Below are 26,628 nucleotides of genomic sequence, written 5' to 3'. Positions count from 1 at the left end.
CCATAAAAACTTTTGGAAAAGTTATCCATATTACCAATGAAGTATATGTAAAATACCACATGAGCTATCACATCAATATCATTAAAAATTTAACAATTTAGGCAAATTTTCTGTCAAAAAGCAAAAAATTTGATTAAATTTTAAAGGTTGAGGGCCAAAATGACCCAAAGAAAAAGGACAAAAATGACAAAATGAGTAAACATTAGGGACTAAATTTATCTTTATGCCAAAAATCTATAGTAATCCGTTGTTAAGATTATGGTGTCTATATATAAATTTTTAAAAAATTAAAGCAATTCATAAGTAAAAGTATCATGGAGGCTCCAATATCAGGAGTCAGATTGCATTTTGTCCATTTTACTTTAAAAAATGGACAAATTAGTTATTATATATTATATTGAAGAGCAAACTAATCCTTTATACTATTAAAATTGATGTGGTTGATAGAATAATCAAACAGTTAAGCGTGACATACCACATGTATCTCATTCTGACGTATAGGGGCCAATTTTTAACTGTAGAAATAGATAGAATCTTTAACAAAATGACCAGATTGCTCTTTAAATTAATATATAAAAATTAATTTACTCATTTTTTAATCAAAGAGGACAAAAAACAATCTGACTACTGAAATCCATAACACTTTTTACCGTAATTCATAAATAAAAATGTCTGATCCCTTGTTTCTGCTACGTATGTCCCACCCAAAAAAATTAACACGTTAAATAAGATTTCCCTAAGAAAGAATTTGTTTATGCCAGAGTCTGCACTAATAAAAATTTCATATTTTTCTCATATTTACCGAAAAGTTTTTGTTAGCTAGATTAAAAAAAAATCTATGATAAGGTTTTTTTTTTCTTTATTCAATTATTTTCCACCGCAAGTAATAGCTTGGTAAGGTTTTTATTTTCTTTGCATACAACACAATTAAACATGATGACCTATGATCATTTACATAACACAATAATATAAGAGTTTCACCGATATTATAAAATTTGCTTAGCAACAACAAAATACTGCTCCAATGATAGCAATATATTATTTACTTCTAGGAATAATTTTCATCTATACAAAAAAAAGTCTCTGATGACTTCAATTTCATCATTCATCTCTTCAAAATGAAAACTGCACATGCCAGTCTCTCTTTGCGCTGACGTTAAATAAATGGAAGATTTTTTGTTGGATGGGAGATTTGTATTCCGTAATTCATAGAATAATTTGGTTTAAAAAAATCAATAGCCAGAGATATTCTTAACAATTTGGTATGGCTTAAAAAAATCAGTTGGAACCCAAACTATTGAGAACCTTTGTAAATTTTGTTGTACGTTTCCAAATCCATGTAAAGCACATGGAGGGCCGCTAGCCTGATTTCACTTAATCAACACCATCTTTGAATTAATTAAACTGGTCGGAGATCTCAGTTACCTCTCCCAACATGCTGAGATTCAATCTCAGAAAAAAAAAAACCATTTATAAATTCATACAACTTGGGTACATACACTTCAATTCTGTCATAAAAGCTACAAAATTTATCAGTGAAAAAAGTCACAAGATAACCTGCAAACTCGCTAACGATGCCGTCAACCGCCGTGTACCAGTTAAAATGATGATAATAAGTAATAATAATATTGGTAGTAAGTATCTCAAGTGTGAAAAAGGCCACAAGATAGCTCCATTAGGAGGATTGCAGCGTCTTCCACATCTTGAGGAAACACACGCTGCAAACCTGAATTCTTGCTCAAACTTAGAGTAATTTCCTTAAAACAAAGCTTCCTCTTGTGATGATGATGATGAAGGCAGGTATTGCCTGATTTACTCTTCAACTCTTTCTTATATTGTCCAACAGTACGTGATTTCTTTATTTCCTTCTTGTTGTGGTGTACCCTAATCTTCATCGATGCTGCAACAGTCTCTCCATTTGCCGCCGCTGCTTCCAGTGCTCGTCTTGCCTTCCTTTGCCGAATCCCACAAGCATTGCAAAGAGACTGCCCCAAGTTTTCAATATTAGTAACCTTGCACGTTTATAATTTATAGAGTGAAACAAGGCGAGTATAGGGTAAATAGGCATTTACGTACCTTGGGACCTCGAGGCCCACTTCTCCAAAGAGGCGTTGTGGTTGTGTTGCAGTCGGAGCAGACTCTAATGGCGTTATTAGTTTTACTGAAATAATTTGTTTCATCTCTATCCTGAATCGGATATTGATATTTACTATCATTCACTGCTGCTTTATTATGTGGTAATGGAGGAGGACCACTGCAATTGGAGTTCATCATCATCTTTTTCGTTAACCTCATCTTAGAAGACATCCATTTCAGTTCCACTGATGATCCATTATTACGATCACTTACACTCTCATAATCATCTCCATCATCTTTTCTGTTTCTACTTAAGGATAAATCCACCGCAGCAGACTCAAGAAATGATGACGATGAGCTTATCGCCTGTTGAATATCGCTTGATCCACCTCCTCCATCATGACTCACGTAATTATTGACCTATATTTACAAAAACCATAGATAAGATAATCTCAAAACATTTACATCCACATAAAATACATACATAAATCAATATATTAATCAAAGATCATCATTTAATAATAAAGCAGAAACATGAGTTTACCATATGGACATATATAAATATGAAGAACATTATATATTACCTTGAGATCATAGGGTTTTGGTTCTTGAGGTTTATGAGTGGCAGCAGCATCAGTACTGCTGAAGAAAGTAGGATGATGAGCAGATGAAGAAGAAGCAGTATGTTGGGGGAGTGAAAGAAAAAGCTGAAGATGGTGGTGGTGGTGGTGGTGTTTTAGATCCTCGAGGGGAAAGGGAGAGGGTGGTGAGTTGAGATCATAGAGCGGTGTCATTGGCAAAAGAAGATCTTAAGATGAAAGAAAATTGTGGAGTAATTAATTAAAGCAAGAACCATGAATGGGGATATATGGGGAAATGGAGGTTAATATTAGTGTTAAAGGGGGAGTTACATACTAAGGATGTGAGAGGGATTAAAGAAGAGGCTTGAGAGGCCTTCACGTGACTTCATTTCACCCAAACAAAAAACAAGATAAACAAGACAAAGCTAAAAAGAGGTTTGAATGGTGCTCATCACCAGTATATGATGCCAAAATAAATTAAAACCCTACCTGCAATAACCTTTTATCACTTTGCCTCTCTAAAACATTTTTAGAATAACACTTGTTTTTTGTAAAAAAAAAATACTAATAAAAATTTATTTAATAAGGCTCACTTTAATGTTTTAAAAAATAGTGAATATTTCGTTAATTTAAAAAGAAAATTGATAATTACGAATGAAGTAACTAATTTATCCTCCTTCATTCATTTGCATCATATTTTTTTCATCTGAGAAGACAAAAATAATAAGAAGAAGAAGAAAAAAGGTACATGAACAATTCTCACCACCATTTGTTTGCTTTATTGATATATACAGTGTCAAGTTTGCTTGCATCTCTGTAGCAGTGAATAGATGATTATCAGATAATGTACCATTCTGCTTCGGATGAGGGTGTCGACTGTCGAATATATACGAGTTTATATCTTCTTCTTCTTCTTTTTCGAAAATTTTTCACGTATGCCTAAGGTTCTGGAACATTTTATATCCTTTTATCATATATGCATCAAACATAATTTTTTCAAAAAATAAAAGTTGGAGTACTATTGATGCCATGGGAGTCAGCTTGGCCCCATATCTTGAGAGCATGTTGATTATATATATATATAATGATTGAATAGTTTCAAAATTTTAAGTGTTTCAATTTGTTATAATAACGATACTAAACAAGTTAAGATTTATAAAGTTAAATTTATATTAATAAGTATTAGATGTAGCAAAAATGTATATTGCATTCTCAATGAGAGATATGGGTTAAGTTTTGGAGATACATTATTGGTAGGGGATGATCCCGAACATGTTCTATAATAGACATAAAAAAAGTTGAATTTATATTTTAAATAAAAATTGGCACCTCAAAATTAAATTTGGATTTTTTATATTTATAATTTCGTTTGTTATAAATCAAAAGGATTGAAAGTACAATATATCAGTTATGTTTTCTCGATTTGTAGCTTGTGTTGTTCTGTTTTCATCTTTTAGGTTAACATTAATTTAAAGCTTTTATGAGTACCTATGAGTCTACCACTAAATATAGATTTTTTTTATTAAAAAAGGCACTGAATTAAGCCATTTACATTTTATGCATTTAGGGTTTTGTTTAGATTGGGTTTTAAGTAATCTTTGATAAACAAACAAAGCAGAAAATGTACAAAATAATGAACCCTAAACAAATTAAGAGTGCAAAAAGGCGGCCATAGCTAGGTAGCGGTGAAAGCATGATTGATTTGCACAAACATATGCAGTCCTGGAAGATACTGGGAAGGAAAATGATGAGCGGTGTAAGGGCCAGATTTTGCCGATACAAAGAGATGGGGTTGTAGATCTGCATGGAACGGAATGGAAACATATCTTGTTCTCAATATGTATCGCCAAAAACCCATCAAATGCCTTCCACAGGCTAGCGACACTGCTGGCTGTTGCTGCCCCCCAATTCAGTCCCCACACCTTTTTGCCAACTTGATCCATCCCTTTTTCTTCATCTTTCCTAATTTTTTACCATGCATATGCAATGAACCAAGAGTCCAAAACACATCCAGATAAATATTATTAAAATATATAGCAGTAATACCTGTGTGTATGTTTTCAATATATATATTCAGGTTACCTAGTTGAGAAAAAGAAGAAGCAATCATTACATTACATATGAATCTGCAGATCCAATGTGTTTTTCTATACATACCCTTTTGTTCACACATGTTTTGCCTTTTTGTCTCATACTACAAGCTTAATAACCTCAAAAAAAAAATTTATGGATTTAATGGAACCTTATCTTTCACATAATTTAGTATAAGAGAGGAAATAACGTCGAAAAAATAGAGGCCGATCATTTATAAACGTACATTTGGAAAAGAAAAGACAAAAGATATTATTGTCTCAAGTTGAAGATATGTTTGATAAACAAGGTACTGGAATATATATATATCGCCAAGTCCTAACAGCCTTACACCATTTGATGACAAGGTTTCAGGTCAAGTCATTTCAACATAGATCCTTTACAATAATGTTTTCAGTGACCAGACAAAACTTGAATGATCTTAACATATATGTGTATTTGGGGATAACTGACTCAGATTGATCTTCGTATATAAATTTTTAATGATGATAAGGCATGCTACGTAGACTGCTGTGAATCACTCCTATGTTGTATGCATGAAAATTGTCTGGAATTAGATAAATTTTAGATTAATTATATACTTATTTTTATGATGATTTATATGAGCCCTTATATAGAATGCCAATAGTCCAATGAAATAAGTGATTGAAGTTCTTGTTGGCAACTTGAATGCTATCTCCTTGTCGAATTTTATGGATATATACTATACATCTACATGTATATTAAAAAAAAACCTTTTAATTTATTATTTTATTTTGAAATTAGGTTTTTACCTTATAAAATGACTCGAATCTCAACCCTCACTTATATATTAAATTTGATATGATTTATTTTCCCAAACTTCTATTCATAATTTGTTTCAAGTAAATGGAGAAAAAAGTATTTTTTTTAAATAAAATAGTATTAGGAAATTACAATAACAAATATGAAATCAAAAACCCATACAACTTGTAGAAGCATACTTGACCATAAATTCTGCAATTGCATTGTGAATTCTGGAAATGTAATAGATACGTACTTTTCGATTCAAACGTGCTTTAAGCGTTCAAATTCAAACAATCATGTTAACCAAGCAAATATTTAATCCTCTCCAAAATATAATACAAATGTAGAGGCCCAATTTAGCCTGGGCCCGATTTACAAACAAAAATATCATTAATTACAAACCCAAAATAACAAGGCCCAAATGGCCCAAAACTTTACACATTTTCAGTAAAATCAAAAAAAGAAACCCTAGCCCTAGCCTTTGCGTCGCTGCCTCCACATGCGGTGTTAGCGCACTCACCGCCCGAGGACTAGCCACCTTGCACCAAAACAGCAAGCTTCATCTCCGTTGACCTCGCTAAAACCTGCAAACAAACCAAAAGAAACATCAGAGAAACAGTGGCAGAAATGAAGACAAATAGTGTAAAGCATTTGGCTATAAAAGCCAAAAATTCAATGTAATCGGGGGACAGTTTTTCGAATACAAAAAAAGGGATTGAATACAAAAAAAAATATTCGAACTTTTATATCTTTAAGGTGATTTTCGTTTGATTTTTTTTTACGTTTAGGATTTTATTTTATTTTTTATTTATTTTATCTACAAAAATAAAAAGAAAGAAGGAAAACCTTACCGGAGTCATCCTGCGGCCTCATCGTCGGAGGTCTCTTCTCCGTCGTCGAAATCGGACCTAAAAGGGAGAAGGAGGGACCTTTTCTTTCGATTTTTTGGGGGTTGAGAATGCTTGGCTTTCAAATCGTTGAAAACGGGGCTAAAAAGCCCATTACTTACTTGTTGTCTCATTATTATCGATATATCGTCATTTTACTTATTCGTGTTATCATCTTATTATTATTCCAATCATGTCACGAGCCGTGTTTAAATATTCATTCTTTACACTATAATCCAAATAAAAATAAATATGTATAGTTTTAAACATTACATGTGTATTTATTCAAAACTTTTGAAAAATAAAGGCAATATTCCGTATTTGGAAATTCGAGAAGTCGTGCCCTAACTTACTTAGTTTCGATTTTTCTTGCGTTGAACCTAAATAACCGAATATCCTTTTAAAATTAAAATAAATGCGGTTTAAATAAAAAATAAAGGCGAGCTTATTCTAAAAAATACGATGTGTTGTGTCCTAACTTACGGGATGTGACATTTAGTTTCTTCGAGATAAGGAGGCATTTTACATATTACAATTTATCCGAGTAATTTTTAATTAATATTAATAAAAAAGGATCGTGTTCTAAGTTCTTTTCGAATTTTTAATTTTCGACACTAAGACACTAATTAATCAACTAGGTACCAATTTTGGGCGTTACAAAGGTGCTAATCCTTCCTTGAACGTAACCGACTCCCGAACTCATTTTTCTAGATTTTGTAGATTAAAATTGTTGTTTTGATAAATTAAACCGTTACGAGGTGACCTGATCACACCTCATAAAAAAAGATTGGTGGCGACTCACATATTCGTTTTCGTTTCGTTTTTCAAAATCTAAGTCAACCCTTTTAAAAAAAAAAGTTTCGACAACAAATATTTAAGTTTAACAAGTAAATGGAGCTTTGGAAAGTCTAGTTGGAATAACAGCTAAGCCAAGCAAAATTGTTTGAACCCGTGGTGTGACCACTGATTACAAAGGTCGGAACTTGAAAGGGCTAAGTGGAAGGAGTTTCTTATAATAGAAGCCTAAACCTACGAACCACTGCACCAAATTGTTGTTGGAAATTTGGATCATGGTCCTGAACCTAGTTACAACCAAGGCCTGACCATTGGGTGGACCAAAGTCTACAAAGCTAAGCAGCTTGCAGCCATCTTTCGTTTGTAAACATGTAAGTGCATCACATTTCAATGATTATTGTTGGTTGGCTTGTCATGGCGGTTTCACTTTCTTTCTCTTTTTTTTGGGTGAGGAAGACAAGGAAAAGGTTATTTAAAATAATAAAATGAAAAATATTTTGATTTATGAATTAGTCGATAACTTTTATGGTTGTTGGTTGGTTTTCTATTTTTCGAAATTAAGTCACTTCTGATTTTATGTTAGAATGATCTGATGGGTAGATATTTAATACAACTTTTACCATAAGTAGAATGGACATTCATTAGGCAAATCATGAGTGAAGTTTTTCTAACGTGAATATTCAGAAAAGATCATAAACATCTCACAACAAATGCATTAATTAATGGTCTGAGGTTTAAATTTTAGATTAATTAAGTTGAACTAATCCAAATTATAAAAGTTTTATTCAACTTCTAGTTTATAATAGAAGAAGGTAGAAGATTTTTGCTATTAGTTTATATATGTAAGTCGCAGAATTAAGCCCTATACTTTTTTTTTAATTTTGAAGTACCAGTTAAATCTATTTAGGTTAAATTTTGCTATATATTTAATCATTTTTAACACTATATTTTTTAAATTTTGAAATTCCAGTCATAATTTAAGTAGTAGCCATTAAATCTATTAACTAGAATGGCGAGGTATTTTTGTGAGTATTATATAAAAATAACAAATTAACATAACATTACACATATGATATATTTACCGCATAAAATTTTAAAAATAGCATGAGTTATCTTAACGATTTTAATAATGAAATTTCAAATTTCAAAATATAGATATATATTTATATATAAGCACTAAAACTAACCTCATTAAATTCACCACTTATGGATAGTAAGTTGCCTCTAGCTAGCCAGCAAAGTCCATCGTCTAGAAGAAAGCATGAGATAGGCCTTAATACAGCAATAATCAACAAATCCGGACATGCCATAGTATATATTAAGAAGCCAAAAATTAAAGGGGCAAGAGTTGAGGGTTTAAGTAGGTAAGTGTTTCAGTAATGAGGGTGACGCGGTTACATGTCCTTAGGTAGAAATTAGTTGGATATATTATATGGGCCGAGCAAATGATCAAAGGACCACGCATTGGGGTAGCTACTTAATTTCAACCGTATATATTCTTGGGGGCGTTGGTCCAGCAATAATAATTTCAATTACCACATCCCCAACTTCGTACACATTATTTCTTTAATTAGTTGCTGCCATTGCAAGCATATTTTCGTTCCCCCACTATTACATGAATATCATGCAATATAGTCGACGGTGGAAATACGTGAATGAGATTAAAAATAGAAAAAGTGATGATGCATGATTTTCAGCCGATGTGGATGCAATAAGTGGTTTCAAGTGTTTTTTTGCTTCTGGAAGGAATAATTATCACATGATTTAGCTGTGGTGGAACGCATTATGGGATTAAATCAAAACTCAATAACTTAAAAGCACCCAAAACAAGCATTTTATCTTTTGGATTTAACATTTACTTGGGACTGACTTGAGATAAACTTGAAACCCAACAAGACAAAAGGAAAGATGCCAAAAGAAAAGGTGTGAGTGGTTTAGTACATCATGATTCTGGACTAGTCTGCAAAACAAAGAGATACCAAAACTACCATGAGAGAGAAGTACATTCAGGTTTAAAAGAAACGACACTATCCTTTCACTGTACTACGGACGGTAATCTCCATGGATGAGATGAGATGAGACTCAACAGATCATCATCTCCAATCTTTGGCTTTTTTTCACTTCAAGTCCATTCTTCCAGTTCCAATGGACCCCATCCTAGAACTCTTGCTAGCCATGGATCATCGCCAACCTCCCCTTCTTCTTCACCACACCTCTCCATACCCTCTATCCATAATTCCTTCTCCGGTGACCCTTCTTTTACGTCGGGGAACTTACCGGTGGGTCCCACGAATGCAATGCCGGCCATCACCGTGGACGATGAGTCAGACATTGATGCCCCACAGCTCTCACTGATCTTAACGTCGCTGACGGGAGAGAACGCCAGTGAAGAAGAAGACGATGACAGCGACGGAAAAGTTACAGAAGGTGGCGGTGATGTTGATGTTATCTCTTTGTAAAGCTCTTGCATTATCTCCTCCAGTTTCTCTTCTTCGACAGAACCCTCATAGGAGAACTCGCTTCCGTCGTCGGAGTCCGTCAACAAGACGTTCAACTTCCCCGCGACGCTGCCGCGAAGTCCAATCTCCGGCGAATTCAAGTCTTCTTTACCTCCTCCTAGCATCATCATAAATTGAATTTCTTAATTATATGTTGAGTTGAGAGTTGGGAAGAGACTAGATCAGAAACTCGTAATAATCCTTATAAATAAGAGAAAAGGGGGGGGGCGTTGGATGCCACGTAGGATGGTAGGTGGAAAAGAGATGACGTGGCAAACAGAGGATGAAAGAGGTGACGAAAATAGGGACAAAAAATATTTGTCAATATAGAAGAAAAAGGAAGATTAGATTTTAGGAAGAATATAATTGAAGGAAACTAAAAGGAATGGGGCATGCGTCGAGGAAGACAACTTTAATACTTTAATAATAAATTTGAAGTTCACGAGATTGCCCTTCTCAAATCTTCCTGTCTAAAACTTTATGCCTTTCTGTTCTAGTTTATGGAGTAGTATTCTCATACCATTTGTTTTCTCGGCTTTTTAGAATTAATAATAATTAGATCAAACTAATTGATATTAATCACATCTTTACATCATAATCAATAATCAATAATTAATTAGGCAGGGATATGTAGTTGAGTGCTAGGAGCAATTAATTTATCTAATTTAATCTTTAATAGTACATCAATTAACAAGCGAAGTACAACGATTTCCCAATAACTACATTTTGGATACTAGTTCAACTAATATGATAATAGACTATTAATTTTTTTATTAAAACATATAAGATTCTATTGCTATCAAATATCTTATATTGTGTTTATACTATTTAGCCTTCTCAAGAAACAGCTCGGAGGTTGCTTTAAGAAGCAAACCTACCTTGCAGGACTAAAAGCACCACGGCTAAAAGAGATATTATCTGTCATAAGTTGGGCTTTGAGAGGTCCACAATCCATATCGTGAAAGTTGCTAGCTGGATTGCAAATACACCAATTTTAGGGCCTGACATGCTTTGTTACATGGGATTGCAAAGACCTCCCTATTCTAACCATTTATCACAATCAAACATCAATCCAGGAATTCTTTCCTGTGTTCGATTTGATATAACTTGATTTGATGCACCAATGAAATCAACCTTAAACAACAAGAAAGACCTTTACTATTCGGCTCCTTCATTAAAGTACTCGAGTACCTTTATGTTCTTTTGGTCATGTCTTGCTCATGCAGAATTTGCAACAAAGGTGTTTCTCTTTTTCTTTTTCTATAGAGGTTGCAAATGCAGGGATTGGGGAGAAGGGAAAGATTCGTTATTACAACCAAGCTCGCTAGCCTTACCTGTAAAGCAATTTGAAGACAGATTACATAGACACTTGTTTTATCTACAACCAAACTCTTTGAACAGCACATCAGCTAATCATTGAGCCATCAATACCCTTCACTTTGGGCGTTGATTCCAATATTTATAAATCTGGACTTGAATCTTTTACAACAGGTGAAAATAGTGAGGAGCCTGTGTCAATTTATATATTATCCATCTATCATTTCCCTTTTCTTGAAGAAATTTAAAAAACAACTATAATAGCTCAAATTGAAGTGATGAATAAGTCTAATCTAATCTAAAAATTAGGCCCAGATTGCAAGGGAAGACATCAAACCAGCTCCTAGGAAAAGCATCAAGTAAGATACTAGTTGAAGTCTGAAATTGCAGCTCATCGTCTTACTCAGAAAATCAGCAGCAATTAGATCTACTAAAGCCATATAAACTAGAATTCCAGCGGACAAAGAGTCCAAGATGCCTTCCGTAAGCAAACCTGCCGGGCTGTAAGGGTTGTAGGACGAAGCAATGGCAGTTCCAATGACAATTCCAACTGGGGTTGTTATGGCAAAAAAACATGCCATGATTGCTGCAGACAGAGTCTTGAATTGAGCTTGGGAGATGCACCCTCCAAGTGCAAATCCTTCAAAGAATTGATGAAATGATAATGCTGCAATTAGAGGCCTTACTGTGCATGGACTCTGGGATACCCCCAGTGATAGCCCGATGATAACTGAGTGTGATACAATTCCAAGCTCCAATATCTGCAACAATCCAAAAACAAACTTCACTTCATTAACACATTTCTTGAAAAGAGAGTGCTGCAACAATTTAACCAAGGCATAAACAAATTACCTGGGAAACCACGACGTGCCTCCTTCCATTATCACCATCCTCAACTCCAAAGTCATGCCCATGTCCATGACTATGCCCCTGTTGATGACCCTCTTCATGTCCACGACTCCTCAGCAACCAATCACAGCCATCTTGCCCATGGGGATGACTATGCCTATGGTGTGCAGCATGTGCATGCATCCCAACAATGTGCATGCCCCCACCTTCTTCTGCCCCAAAAACCTTCGCATGCAAGTCCCTTCCTTCCAGGACCGGTACAGTCCCGAACTCTGAATCCGACTCTACCGACTCGACTGGGCCTGACTCTCCTGTACTTCCCCTACCCAAACCTTGTTTCCTCTCATAATACTGAGTCCCCACAAAATCCACAAGCAAAGTAAGCAAAGAAGCAATCATAGCAAAGAAGCCTGAAAATGGGAACTTTGACCAAGGGTGTTCGGGCAAGCAAGGATCCGTGAGAGCTTCGTTACCATCGGCGAGCATGTGGACGAAGCCAGTGGCTAGAATTACGCCGGCCGCAAAGGCCTTGGTGGCAACAAAAAGGCTTCCATCTGTGCGGAGGAACATACGGTGTTTGCCAATGAGTGGAATAGCAATGCCGGCTACCCCAGCGACGAGGATTGAGGCTATAGCTATGGGTTTTAACTTCAAAGCAGCTGACTCGTCACGACAAATCTCTTGCTCCGACGACTGGCAGCTTACATTGCTCATTGAATCTGTTATTGTCTGCAAAAGGGACTCTGTTTTTCTTTTTCCAATTAAATAGTATTCAATACGTACAAACTTGAAATTAATTGAATAAATGTGTCTTCATTTTGAATAGTATTAGTATCTTTTTCATTTCTACATTTGAATTTTTTAATCAATCAACAGTAAAACTGATTTAGTTACCATCCAATTCTTGAACATTGATGAAAGTGGACACCTTCCTAGTCCAATTAGGTAGAATTACGAAATCCAAATATAAAAAAATATCAAAGATATCGCCTTTTTAAAAAAAAAAATTCATTAGCAAAAGCTCCCCAATTCCCAGTCAATAATCCCAGAAAAGGGTATTCAAAATTACCTGAGAAAAACCTAGCCTTTGATCCGAAGGAATCAATGCAGCAGAGCGGCCAGATATCCTGATAAAAACAAAACAAAAATTGAAAACCCGATAAGATCAGGAATAAAAAGAAAAACAAAGAAAGAATATAAAAAAAATAAAGAAGTTAACCTCAATGAAGAACATGGGAAGAGCAAATCTTGATAATAATAATAATAATAATAATAATAATAATAATAATAAAGGGTGGTTCGCTCAATAAATATGCACACAAACGCAATGGCAAATGAGGAATCAAAGTAAAGAAAACGAATGAAGAACGTTTGGATTGTAAATGTATACAAATAAAGACTGTGAAAAGTCTCTCGGGCAATCAAACGAAAAAAGATGGAAGGATGATGGTGGTGGTTTAAAATGGAAGTATATATATGATGTGGAGCAACATAGGCATGCATGAGAATCAGAAAACAGAGTAGGGAAGAAAGAGAAATGAAAGGGGGAATAAAGGAGAGAGTGTCGACATCGTTTGACGAAAACGTAAGGGTCATACAAACACATGGCCTGCAGGGTTACCAGTTACCACCTTATGATAACATGTCATTTCCACTATGTCGACATTTATGTTTACCTTCTTCCATTTTATCAGTTTTTTTTAATAGCCTGAATGACAAATTTTGATCCTTTCCTGTTTTAAGTTTCATTTTCATAAAGGGACGGCCCAAACCACCCCCCAACCATTCAGAGAAAGGAAAAATCAACCCACTAAATAGTAGGATTGTTAATAGATTGGGTTATTCTTCAAATTTAAAAAAGTTTAGATAAATATATAATATATTTTTATCTAAATGTGTAAAAGTTCTTCAAATTTTTTCAAAAAAAAAATTAAGTATTTACTTTTTCTTATACTCAATTTGATACTTGAACTGTTAAAATATATAAAAGAGACTTTCAAATTTTTTTAGTTAAAGTTAACGATCCCCAATTTTTTCCTGTATGATAACTTTTATAATTCTTTACATTTTTTATAATTTATTTCTATATTTCTATATATTTTGTAATTTTTTACGATTTTTATAAAATATTTTCTAATTTTTAATAAAATTTAAATATTTTTTATATTATTTTATTAAAATTTAATAATTTTTATAATTTTTATTGATTTTTATTTTTTATCATTTTTTGCCACATATCATGCCATGGTTATTCATGTGGTGGCTTTAATTGAAAAAAATTAGGGCCAATTAACTTTAACGGTTAACTATTAAAGTTAACGGTCAAAAAACCTTTTTGATGCATTTTGGCAGATCAAGTATCCAATTGAGTGAAAAAAATAGGGGCTTAATTGCTTTTTTTGACAAAGTTTGAGGGTCTTTCTAATGCATTTTGAATGTTTAAGTACCTAATTGAATGCAAAAAAGAAACAATGGCTTAATTGCTTTTTTTTTTGAAGGCTTTTTACACTCTTAAGCCTATATGTTTGTAAATATTTTTAGAATTATTAAGTAATATTTTTTATTCAATATATGAAATTGGTAAACAAAATTATAATATCATATAACTCTAGTATTTAATATAATAATATAATAATTTTTAAATAACTCATTAATCTTAATGGTTTGAAATTCACAAGGGATAATAAAAATATAAATATATTTAAAATAATTTAAATATTAAATTTTTTATGCAATACCTGAAATAAATCATAATCTCTCTTCAACCTATGAATAATAATATAATGTACTTTAACGCATTTAAATCCACGTTCTTCTACATTAACAATAACACTCATATCAATTGAATTAAAACTCAATCAACATTTAAATATTACATATTAAATCAATTAAAACCAACTATTATCAATTATTGAATTGATTGACTAAATCAAAATTAATCAAAGTGACATAAAAAGAATCCCATCTTTATTTCCTTTAGAAATACAATTACAAATGAATTGAAGGTTCAAATTTCGACCAATTTACTAATAAAAGCTTAATTTTTTTTATAAATTTATCGAAATGGGCTTGGTATTTTATTATTTACCGGAATGGGCCATTTTTCGAAAAATCGTGTCCACATCAACGCGATGTCAGGGGACGTGCCAGAAAATCGCGTCCACATCAGCGCGCTTTCCTGACGTGGCAACAAATCGCGTCCACGAGGGGGCAATTTGTTGCCACGTCAGGAAAGCACGCTGACGTGGCCGCGATTTCCTGACATAGCGCGTTATGGGGGACGCGATTTGCCCGTTTTTCTCACGTTAGGTTTTTGGATTTTAGGGTTTAGGGTTTTTAGGGTTTTGTAGAAAAAGGTAAACAAATAAGTCGCGCCCACGTTTATGCAATTTTGCTACAGTAGGTCCTGAAAAAATAATTTCGAGTTGATGTTTCTAAGCAAATAGTATAAAATCGCTTCTAGCAAGATGTTGTTTGATAATAATTTGTGAAATCGCAGCCTCGTGGACGCGCTTTTGCTATAGTAGGTCCTGGAAGAAATAATTTCGAGTTGACGTTTCTGAGCAAATAGTATAAAATCACTTTTAACAGGATGCTATTTGAGAAGAATTTGTGAAATCGCGTTCTCATGGACGCGCTTTTGCTACAACAGGTCCTGGAAATTGAGAGGAAATTTGAGAGATGATTAGTTTGTGAAAAAAAAGGGTGGGGGAGTATTTATAGTCTTTTTTGACCATTGCACTGTTCAAGCGCAGGGACAAATTGCGTCCACGAGGGGGCGATTTGTTGCCACATCAACAAAGCGTGCTGACGTGGACGCGATTTCCTGGCACGTCCCCTGACATTGCGCTGACGTGGACGCGATTTGCCGGAAAAGGCCCATTCCGGTAAATAATAAAATACCGGGCCCATTCCGGTAATTTAAAAAAAAGAGTTTTTTTTGGTAAATTGCCCTCAAATTTCGTATTTAAAAAGAAGTATTGTATTGACATCACTTAGTAATAGATGTGGTCATGATTGATTTTGTTTGGAAAAAAAGTGATGATAATGGGAATAGAGAATTTCGTGGCACATGCATTTATAGGATGAGAAGCGTGTTTAGATAACAAACATACTTATGTTTTTTCACATGCATACTGGTTGTTGATTCGGACAAATTTATCGACTGGTCATGCCCATTACCTTGTTTTACTAATTACTCACATGCCTATGCTTCATATGCATGTGCCTAAAAGGCACATTATTAGCATGACTAACTTCTACTTCCAAATATAACTTATTCGAATTTTGACATTCTGCTTTTTATTAATTTTTCTAGATGTTCATAAATTAATTATAAATCATAATTTTGCACTCATTACAAACTAATGTTTTGATTTATCAAATTCGAAAAAAAAAAACACAAAGTTAAAATATTAGTTGAACTGAAATCATTTTTTTATTATTTAATCTAGAAGTTTTGATTTCAATAGTCAAATTAAATTCGAAATTTTGATTAAAATTGAAGTTAAATCGAATTAAATTTCTAAACGAAATAAAACTCGCCTTATACTATTTTTTTTATTCATAAAAATTTAATTCAAAATATTATTTAACATAAATTAGAAGCTAGGAATGTATAATCATAAACAATACACAGACGTAATACAAACTCATATACAATAAAATTTAAACTCAAACTATATATATACACACTTACCGAGTATATACTTTCAAAATCTGGAAAACCAACAATATTAATGCCTCAAATTTAGAAAGAGGAGAAAGAAAAGTCAAGCAGGAAAGATGAGTTGGATTTTCTTATTGCCTATTGGCTCCTTCCCCGTGCCTCGACGCGTTAATAATAAAATGTCATTTGTGTCCAACTCAAAGTTTACTCCATTCATTCATGTCAATAAAAACAATAATGTTAATAATAAAGCATATTTAACTATTTCAAGTAGCAAGTATGAAGTAATAATAATTAAATTTATATAAATATACCCCTAATTTTTGTTCTTTCAATAATTATTTATATGTTTTTAAATCCGTTCAAAAATTACTTAATCAAGAAGATTAATTTTGATTTGTTTGTCTCCAAAAGTATAATTTGCCCTTTAAGATTAATTTTAAATAACAATATAGGTAGAGTCTAAAATTGTCCATTGGTGGAGACAGATGGCCGCCTAAAAAATAAGAGTTTAAAAAAAATATAAACTCAAAAAATGAGATTAGGTAAAAAAATAAAATCCACTTAAAAAATAGATTGAGCCTCGAGTAAGATTCTCTGGCCTAGCTTGAATTTGCAATAAATAAAAATTCTGTTGTTTTGCTGTTGTTTTCCCACTTTTTATGATTGTTTTGTTACAATTTCACTATTATATTACTATTATTTTGTTGTTAATAGTTGAATATTGTACAACACTTGTTCAATTGTTAATTTTACTATTATTTTAGAAGTATTTTCTTATTAAATTGTATTTATCTTAATGTTATTTAAGTATAATTATTTTTTAATTTTTTTAAAATTTGTCTGGAAATATTTATTTTAATATTTTCAAAATATTTGGTGTATTATATATTTTTAATTTTTATATAAAAATAAAATTTTAAAAAATTAATATGGCCTGACCGAGTCCAAGTTTTAGCATTTTTTATTCAAGTTAAGCTTGAAAAAAAAATTAAACCCATTTTAAGGCTAAACAGAACCCAAACTTTTCAATCGAGCCTAAAATTTTGATAGAATCCAGCCCAAACCAAATCTGACCTAACTCATACACAAGTCTACTAGAGTCGAGTTAAAATTAAAATTAAAGAATAGAAATATTATTATATTTGATAAAGGATCCAATGTGTTGACAGATGTAATCCAATCAGGAAAGTACAAATTTCATCATTTCATCAATGCAATCATCCTAATTTTCTGAATCAAAACCTAATTGATTTATACATTTCGATATCAAATATTGGATCATAACCAAAATTGCGTCAGCCCAATCCTTTCTTAAATTTTATAAAATGAATTAGCGAATTATTTAACGACCCTCCAGTTAATGGAGCAATTACTCGAATTTTAAATTAATTAACAACTAATTAATTTTTGAACCTTACATTGTCGGTGGCTTTTGGAGGACATTCTCCCAATTTATTTATTTCATTTTTAAAAAAAAAAATTACTTTACAAACAAACTTTTTACACGGTTTAAAAATAATGTACTGTTCATCTTTTTACAGTTAATAACAAAAAGTTCATTTTGTCAACATTTGATTCTTGCCTTAACAGACGCAATTAACAAGACGAAATCAAAGGAATCAAATCCAGATTTAAGTGGTCCAAGCAATATTCCTTAATTAATCATTTCTTCCATAATAATAATTTCATTACTAAAATTTATCTGGACATAGCTACTGTAAATTAGTTAACAAACATAATCAACGTGTAAGATGTCTGGATCTAATAATTTTATATTGGAATAAAAGATTATATATTTATATAAATTTAAATATATTGGTATTCGTATGGTTATATGTTTGGGTTGTAAATCTAAATCTGGTGAAGTGGAAACATCCACTTTGGGTGGAGAGTATCTTTCTTTTCTCCTCGATTCTTCTCCTCACATTCACTCTCTCTCCTCTTTTTACAAATCTAATCTTTCGTTGTCTCTCTTCCAAAGGCTTTCCATACTGCGTTTTTCATAATGTCGGAGAAAGTCTTCCCTTCCGCCAAGCCAGCCGCTACGGCGGTTCCGCCTGCTGTCAACGGCGGAGCTCCAGTGAATATGAATGGTACAACAGCCAACGGTGGCACGTCAAAATCCCACCTTTATAATCCAACTTCTCGTCCACCTTACCGTCCACAACCCTATCCCCGTCGCCACCGTCCACGGCGGAACTATTGTTGCTGCTGCTGTTTCTGGACTATCCTTATAATTCTCATCCTTTCTCTTTTGGTAGCCATAGCTGGTTCCGTGTTTTACGTCCTTTACCGCCCTAATCGACCTTCGTTTACCCTTGCTTCCCTCCGTATCCACCGCTTGAACTTAACAACCACCGCCGATTCCTCTTCCTCCCATCTGTCAACCCTTTTCAACTTAACCATTTCCTCCAAAAACCCCAACTCCCACCTTTCCTTCTCTTACGACCCTTTCGTCGTTTCATGCGTGTCGAGCAACAGTGATGTTTTTATAGGCAACGGGACATTACCCGCTTTCGTGAGTAACAGCAAAAACGAGACAACTTTCAAAGGGGTGGTGGTAACGACATCAATTGATCTAGATGCAGAGACGGTCAACAATTTGAGACCGGATTTGAAGAAGAAGAATGGGATCTTGTTGAAAGTTCAGATGGATACTAAAGTGACAGTGAAAATGGGTGGATTGAAGAGCAAGAAAGTTGGGATCAGGGTTTCGTGTGATGGGGTTAAAGGGGTCCTGCCAAAAGGTAAATCGCCATCGCTGGCTAATGTTTCTGGAGCCAAGTGTAAGGTTGATCTCCGAATCAAGATCTGGAGATGGACTTTTTAAGAACTCAATCACAAAGTCTCAAATCCCAAATATTTTTATTTACATGTATTTTTTTTCTTTTCATTTTTTACTTTTTTCAATGCTTTTGATTTTTTTTAAATAACTTCTATTTTTGTGTTTGTAAAAGGAAATTATGAAACAAATCAAAGAATCAATGGAGGGTCATTAGATTTAGGAAAGAGAGATGAAGATGGTGAAACTAGTTTTGTTTAAAGATTTTTATATAGCTTTGCTGCTCTGGTGTTTTTTCAATTTTATTTATTTCATGAATGCATTATAATACCTTGAAAGAATTACTATCAATAATTATGGAAATTTCATTTCATTTCCACCATTACTGGTATCTTACTTTAGCAACTGACAAGCTCTATTGTCGAGAACTTTGTTTAAAGAAATTGTACAATAAAGTGATAGTTTTTGGCTCTTTGAGAATATAGGAAGACAATGAAAGTGTGAAGCGGCATCGAGGAGGGTAACGGATGATAAAGGATTCAACTTTTGCTTTGGCTATTATTTTTTCAAGTAAAAAAGGAGGCTTTGATATTGGTTGGTGAATCAGGGTATCAAATTTGATGATTATCTTTTTAATGATAGAATAATCCAGCTCAAATGTCTTAAAAAGGTTGCTGAAATCAATGGATTCTAATTTTGTTTTCCGTGAAATCTGAATTCAAAATGCAGATAAAGCTTTTCAAACAACATGAGCTTCCATAAACGTTTTGTCGGTGCAATTTAACCATGGTTTTCAACGTCGGGAATTCCGCATACTGTAACCACTGTCTTACTCTCAAAGGAATAATGTCCAATAAAAAGAGTAACATAACCCATCATTAATTCTAATTTCATCCTTGTAAGATTCAATTTCACTATAAATCACTATAAATCTTTTCTTACTATGATATTGGAAATTTATCAAATGTTTGCAGACTTTTCATTACAAGTTTGGTGCTCAATTCCCACCCAACTTGACCACCAAAGTATGGATTGGGACCATTTGGATTTTTTTAAAATATTAAGTGCTGAATTATTTAGAAATTAAACTCGAGATTAATGTTTATTTTGGATTCAAGGTCATTGGTATGTTAAAAAAAAAAAAGATTTCAGATCTATAAATTTTACTATTGGAGATGGGAAACAAATACATCTTACGTGATAGTATAGGATATGTCAGCTTGGGTTAGATTTTTTTCTTGTAATCTAGGCCTTATTTCTGGACCTTGCATTTGGAGGTGGGCTAAATATCTGCCTTGAAAAATGTCAGCTTGGGCTGTTGAACTTCTCTCATATCTGTCCTGTATTATTAACCAATAAGCATTACACACTGGTTTCTTCCCTTGTGGCTTATTACATGTGGAGGAGCCAGCCAGGCTCGCAGCTCAAGAGAAAAATGCCCTTGTTCTAGGCTGCCAAGGCTGGTTTCAAGGTCCAATTCTTCATAACGGAGCTGTCCGTTTATTGGGGGAACATACAAAGCACAACTTGCCATTCCTGCTTGTAAAAAAGCAAAACAAGCAGCATTCTGAAGGGATAAAATGTACGAAGAAACCCAATCAAAGAAAAGCCTTGAAAAACAACACATCTTCAAATTCCACATTGACTTGAAAAAAGCCAGCAAATGTTACATCCATACCAAATTCTCAAAACATTCATAGAGAGAGGACCATAGCCTCAAAACAATATTACTATCCAAACAAAACCACTAAATTAAATGCAATATTTTACATCCAACTAATGCCCTCACTGCACCTGAGAGCACGAATGGAGGAAAATTTTTATATCAGTCTACTGGAATCAGTACACAACTTTTAAGACCTACAGTCATAACAAACATAAGCTGATTCATTCACATGCAGTTCCATCTCAACCATGAGTGTTTACTGCTTCCCACACTAAGTTCTTTGGAATTGGATTGCTGAGAATCCTCGCCTGCAAGGCTGCTGATCGAAGAGTCTCGATCGTCATTACATTAGCCTTCCAAAACGAAGCGGTATCGTACTGTAAGTTGTGTTTCTTGCAGAGCTCCTGAACGAATGGGGAAACTTTCCTGAGATGGCACCTTGGCAACCTTGGAAACAAATGGTGCTCAATCTGGAACTGTAAACCACCATGGAACCAATCCATCCATGATGAACATACTATATCAAGTGTCCCATCAGTTTGCTTCTCAAACCAATTGTTTCCACTAGGTGGTCCAACATAAACACTAGAAGAGAAATGGTTCAAACAGAACTGAACATGTTGGATACCAGTTACAGAAAAACTGGCAACCACAAACATTAATCTCTCACCCCAATTAGGCAAACAAGAAACTAGTAGGGGAAACCAAGTCCAATAAACAAGAATCCCCAAAATCTCTTGACCCCTATTTGGTACCTTCCTCTTAGAAAACAAGAAAAGGAAAGACTGTGCAAATAGATTGATCCTAGCAAAACACATTACAGGATAAAATGTCCAGTGCTGGTAACTAACCAAGAACCTAGCAATGGAATCAAAATTCATCTTCCTTTCGTAGAAATAAGATGTGAGTGAACTAAAAAGCTTTGAAGATACCGCGAATATTGGCATGTGTTGAAGGTCTGGATCGAATTCGAGACTGTTACAAGCAATGTGGTGAGCATTGTGGTTCCATTTCCACCAACCAATACTGATCCCTGCAAGGCAATTCCCAGTAAGGATCTGAGCAACCCTGTTGAATTTTCTGCTTGACATAACTTGGTAATGCCCGGAATCATGTCCAATCCACCCACTCTGTATCCATGAGAATCCCAGTAAAGCACCCGAAAGGAGATGCACCAAAGCGCTGTTAGAGCATAAAACACCGTAAACACTGATAGAAAACAGCAATGCTATAATGCAAAGCAAAATGCCTGTCCCGTGTTCCTTCTTTTCAAAAAGACCCATTTTTGAAAACTCAGCAGCAAGTTTTCTGAAATCTTTGGATACCTCGGAGACAGAGTAATCTTTGAGATAATACCCAGTAAAGAACTTGTCAAGATATTGCCAAGCTAAGCCAGGATGATAGGCTACAAAGGCATCGGTGGCATCTTGGCCAGCCAGATTCAGCAAAGGAAGTGCTCCTCCAGGGTGTTCTCGACTCCATTCAGTGACATTGTAGATCTTTCCCTGTATAGAGATCCATAGATCTCCTGGTTTTTTGTGGTTTTCAAGCTCTGTTTGAGAAATATACATCTTGGACTCTGCCATTGGAGAATGAAACGAGGAACCAAAGAAGGGGATCTGACTTTTTAGTGTTTTTTTCTTCCTTCCTATGATATTAAAGGAGGAGTCTTTGTGAAATGATTATGGCCTGATAAAGAAAAAAAAAAGAAAGGCTTTTTCTGGGTGTTTTCTTTCACTAAAAAAAAGTAGTTTTTTAATTATTATCTGGTTTGCCTTTGCCTTTACGGGTGTGAATGATGGAGAAGCAAATCGAGGAGGTGCTTATATATAAATGAAGAAGATAAAGAAGCAAAAATGAAGAAGCGCCACAGTTTACTTTAAAAAATAGAAAGCTGAGAAGAGAGATGCAAACAAACTAAAATATCTTTGGGTTCACACTTCACACTAACACTCTCAAAATAAGGATGAAATTAGAAGACTTTTAATTTGAAGGAAAAAATTGAAAACTCAATTAATGGAATCGGGAAAAAAAACACATGCAATGCAACTGTAAAGGTTTGCAAAGGGTAAATGTATTTGTTAAGTTGTTCCATTATAAAATTTTAATTATTTTATTAATAATAAACATAATTAAATTGTAACCAAGTTAATATTTATTGTTTAAAAAATGACATTTCATTTTCATTTCAAGTCCAAACAAAAGATTCTATCTATAAAAAAATTAATTTTGTTAAACATTAAATAATAATTTTTAAACATTAAATGACAACTCTATTGAAATTTAGTCTTATTTGATTGTTTTAAATAGTATAAAGAGTAAATTGGTTGACCTAATAATAGGACTAATTTGATAGAATCCTTAAAATAAAGGACTTATTAGGCACTTTCACCCCTTGCAAGATAGCTAAGTTAAGATTGTTTGAATAAATATTTGCTTACACAGTAATACCAAAAAGAGATACTGAGAAACTAGTTGTAAATTGTAATTATTACGCTGGCAAGTGGTTTTTTTCTTTCTTAAAAGACAAAACATGAAAAGAGAATATCCTTAAACCTTCAAAATGGCATATCCAATCCAAAGCTCACTCTTACTTAAAAAGTGGGCTTTGATTCATAAGCCCAAAGATGGTTCAACGGGGCTTCGTTTAAGTTATTTCGGATCCCAAATGCACACACACAAAAAGAAAAGCAAAAACAGTAGTCTCAGTGTAGATAAGAATATGCTATAGACCTTTTTCGTTTGAATATAAAGAACCAAAAGCCCCTTCTTTTGTCGCTTAAACCCGAAGCACAAGACCCCTCTTCTCATCGGATGTCCGGTTTCCAGTTTATAACAGTCTCTTCTTCTTAACTTCATTCCTAAGCTTGGCTTTTCCCAAGGTAATAACTGTTCAGTTCATCCATGTCTTTGATTGGTTCTTTTATATGTTTATTATTCATTCTTGGATGCTTTGAAATGTGTGATTATTCTTAAATGGGAAAGCTAACTACTTTTAAACTGTTTGGTCTTTAAGATTAATGATTTTTTTCGAGTGGGTTTACTTGAATGATCCAGTTACGTAGATTAAATGCTTGATTTTTTTGTCCCTTTGTAGGAAATAATGTTGAACCCAGATTTCAGTATGAGCTTATATAGCTATGGTGGTTACTAGAAGTTTCGGTTTTAACTCTTTAACTTTTTTATTAGACAATTGATTTCTTTTTCCCCCAACAAAGCTGAAAAAGTGGAACTTGTTCTAGAAAAGTAAAAGAGAGAGTTGTATAGGATTGAAGTAGACTGATTGCCGTTTTTGCCTGTAGGTAATATATTTCTCCTGGTTTTAAAACTAATTTTGGACCTTATTGGTATTTGGCAGGTGCATTTTTGCATATTGTTGGTTAAATCTAAGAGTAAAAGAATGGCACATCTGATGTCAACTTCATGCTCAATAAAGATCTCCTCTAGCTACAGACCTTTTGGTCAACCTCTAAGTGAGGATCGAACCGTACTTCCTAACTCTTTTACCATTAAGACTTCCAAGTCACCTTTCAAAAGGCTCATTTCGAAAGGGCACAGGGCAGGAAGGAGTTGTGGGGTTCTTGCAATTGCTGCCTCTGTGAGCAAAGAAGTTTCAGCTAATCCCAGGTCTGGTTCTGATCGGTCCCCAAATGATTCTTCAAAGCCTCAGCGAGTCATGGTTATTGGCGGGGATGGCTACTGTGGTTGGGCTACAGCCCTTCACCTGTCCAACAAAGGTTACGAGGTTGCTATTGTGGATAGCCTTGTTCGACGGCTCTTTGACCACCAGCTTGGTCTTGACTCCTTAACACCCATTTCGTCCATCCATAACCGACTCCGTTGTTGGAAAGCTATAACTGGGAAGACAATTGAACTTTACATTGGTGATATTTGTGACTTTGAGTTCTTATCTGAAACCTTCAACTCGTTCGAACCTGATGCTGTTGTCCATTTTGGAGAGCAGCGGTCTGCTCCATATTCAATGATTGATCGATCAAGAGCTGTGTTTACTCAGAAAAATAATGTGATTGGAACGCTTAATGTTCTTTTTGCAATGAAGGAATTCAGAGAAGAGTGCCATCTTGTAAAGCTTGGAACAATGGGAGAGTATGGAACTCCCAACATAGATATCGAAGAGGGTTATATAACAATTAGTCACAATGGAAGGACTGATACTTTACCTTATCCAAAGCAAGCTAGCTCCTTTTATCATCTCAGTAAGGTTCATGATTCAAATAATATAGCCTTCACTTGCAAGGCTTGGGGGATCAGAGCCACTGATCTGAATCAAGGAGTGGTTTATGGGGTTAAGACCGATGAGACTTCAATGCATGAACAGCTGTATAACAGGTTAGATTATGATGGAGTATTTGGAACAGCATTGAATCGGTTTTGTGTTCAGGCTGCTGTCGGTCATCCTCTTACAGTTTATGGGAAAGGAGGCCAGGTGAGTGTCCTCTTTCAAATCTCTACTAAAGCATCAATGCCTTCCACTTTTTGTTTATTATTTCATTTTGATAAGTAACTTAAGCAATGCCTTTATGCTGTGATGCTGATTTGGGAGGATTACAGTCCACAGTTAACTGAATTGGTTTCCATTAACCTAATGTTTACTTACTTGGATAATCTTGTATCTTTATATAATGCATCATACATTTGGCACATACAAATGCTGCATTTATCAGATAGCTCGGGCCCTTTCATTCTAACATGTAGATGTTTTACCATACACATTAGACATATGCTTATTTAGTTGTGGTGTTTTCCCTGCTTTGATATAAAACTTCCTCTCCCTCTTGTTTTATTTATAAATTCAGACTAGGGGTTACCTTGACATAAGAGACACGGTTCAATGCGTGGAACTTGCCATTGCAAATCCAGCAAAGCCTGGTGAATTTCGGGTGTTCAATCAATTCACCGAGCAGTTTTCCGTCAATGAACTGGCTGCCCTTGTAACAAAAGCAGGACAGAAGCTTGGACTTGACGTGCAAACCATATCTGTGCCCAACCCAAGAGTTGAGGCAGAGGAACATTATTACAATGCAAAGCATACTAAACTCATTGAGCTGGGACTAAAACCACATCTCCTCTCAGACTCTCTTCTCGACTCATTGCTCAACTTTGCTATCGAGTTCAAGGATCGCATCGACACAAAACAGATTATGCCCAGCATTTCATGGAAAAAAATTGGGGTGACGCCACAGACTGTACCAGCTAATTAGGTGGTTGGCAATGAGAGGAACTTCTTGTTTATCCTGTTGTATCTTTCTGCGCTTCGTAGATGGTGCTGCAGTCCTCTCTACTCTTCATGTTAAGCATGGTCTGTATGTGCCATCAAAATCAAAACTCGGTTATGAATCAATTGAACGTGAGAGAGTAATATTACTTGAGCTCCTGAGTCGTGACTTTTTGGTCCAGGAACTACTTGTGAGCTTGTTTTGTATTTATTTGCTTATTATGTACGAAACATATAAGCATTTGCTATAAGCAGGTGTTCAGTAGTAATAATTTGAAGCGACGGTAATGTCTTGCTCCTTGTTTGTTCTTTGGTAATACATGAACTGAGGCCATCAGCAATGGCTGCGTTTATTATATTCTGTTCTTCTTGATATCATTGTGTATTTCGGAATGGAGTTCAGTTTTTTAAGT

At 34.3% G+C, this 26,628-nt stretch overlaps 5 protein-coding genes and 1 long non-coding RNA gene across 7 annotated transcripts; 2 read left to right on the top strand and 4 right to left on the bottom strand.

Annotated features, from left to right (window-relative positions):
* Window positions 1–1,368: 1,368 nt before the first annotated feature.
* On the bottom strand, window positions 1,369–3,058 carry LOC107907006 (GATA transcription factor 21). The gene is made up of 3 exons (XM_016834193.2): window positions 2,661–3,058; window positions 2,077–2,496; window positions 1,369–1,985 (listed from the first exon to the last, which is right to left on the bottom strand). Exons 1-3 carry the CDS (start codon window positions 2,868–2,870, stop codon window positions 1,644–1,646), a joined length of 972 nt encoding a protein of 323 aa, XP_016689682.1. The 5' UTR covers window positions 2,871–3,058; the 3' UTR covers window positions 1,369–1,643.
* A 2,754-nt stretch (window positions 3,059–5,812) lies between these two features.
* Window positions 5,813–6,481, bottom strand: LOC121217540 (uncharacterized). The gene is made up of 2 exons (XR_005913648.1): window positions 6,365–6,481; window positions 5,813–6,097 (listed from the first exon to the last, which is right to left on the bottom strand). It is a non-coding gene; the product is annotated as an uncharacterized lncRNA (long non-coding RNA).
* A 4,631-nt stretch (window positions 6,482–11,112) lies between these two features.
* On the bottom strand, window positions 11,113–13,108 carry LOC107907007 (zinc transporter 4, chloroplastic-like). The gene is made up of 4 exons (NM_001326985.1): window positions 13,079–13,108; window positions 12,929–12,986; window positions 11,863–12,602; window positions 11,113–11,771 (listed from the first exon to the last, which is right to left on the bottom strand). The coding sequence occupies exons 1-4, from the start codon at window positions 13,091–13,093 to the stop codon at window positions 11,316–11,318; spliced, it is 1,269 nt and encodes a 422-aa protein (NP_001313914.1). The 5' UTR covers window positions 13,094–13,108; the 3' UTR covers window positions 11,113–11,315.
* Window positions 13,109–18,356: 5,248 nt separating this feature from the next.
* On the top strand, window positions 18,357–19,664 carry LOC107907008 (NDR1/HIN1-like protein 13). The gene has a single exon (XM_016834195.2). The coding sequence runs from the start codon at window positions 18,537–18,539 to the stop codon at window positions 19,359–19,361; it is 825 nt and encodes a 274-aa protein (XP_016689684.1). The 5' UTR covers window positions 18,357–18,536; the 3' UTR covers window positions 19,362–19,664.
* A 1,260-nt stretch (window positions 19,665–20,924) lies between these two features.
* LOC107907009 (acyl-lipid (9-3)-desaturase) lies at window positions 20,925–22,943 on the bottom strand. The gene has a single exon (XM_016834197.2). The coding sequence runs from the start codon at window positions 22,563–22,565 to the stop codon at window positions 21,222–21,224; it is 1,344 nt and encodes a 447-aa protein (XP_016689686.2). The 5' UTR covers window positions 22,566–22,943; the 3' UTR covers window positions 20,925–21,221.
* Window positions 22,944–23,602: 659 nt separating this feature from the next.
* On the top strand, window positions 23,603–26,571 carry LOC107907010 (UDP-sulfoquinovose synthase, chloroplastic). 2 transcript variants are annotated; one of them, XM_016834198.2, is made up of 3 exons: window positions 23,603–23,861; window positions 24,338–25,426; window positions 25,797–26,571. In XM_016834198.2, the coding sequence occupies exons 2-3, from the start codon at window positions 24,380–24,382 to the stop codon at window positions 26,199–26,201; spliced, it is 1,452 nt and encodes a 483-aa protein (XP_016689687.1). In that variant the 5' UTR covers window positions 23,603–23,861; window positions 24,338–24,379; the 3' UTR covers window positions 26,202–26,571. The 2 variants fall into 2 exon arrangements, with proteins under 2 accessions (XP_016689687.1, XP_040949089.1); XM_041093155.1 differs by having other exon boundaries at window positions 23,663–23,861; window positions 24,077–25,426.
* Window positions 26,572–26,628: the final 57 nt, after the last annotated feature.

This window comes from Gossypium hirsutum, chromosome D05, assembly GCF_007990345.1.
Source record: "Gossypium hirsutum isolate 1008001.06 chromosome D05, Gossypium_hirsutum_v2.1, whole genome shotgun sequence".
Taxonomy (NCBI): Eukaryota; Viridiplantae; Streptophyta; class Magnoliopsida; order Malvales; family Malvaceae; genus Gossypium; species Gossypium hirsutum.
This window is presented reverse-complemented; position numbering and strand designations above follow the sequence as displayed.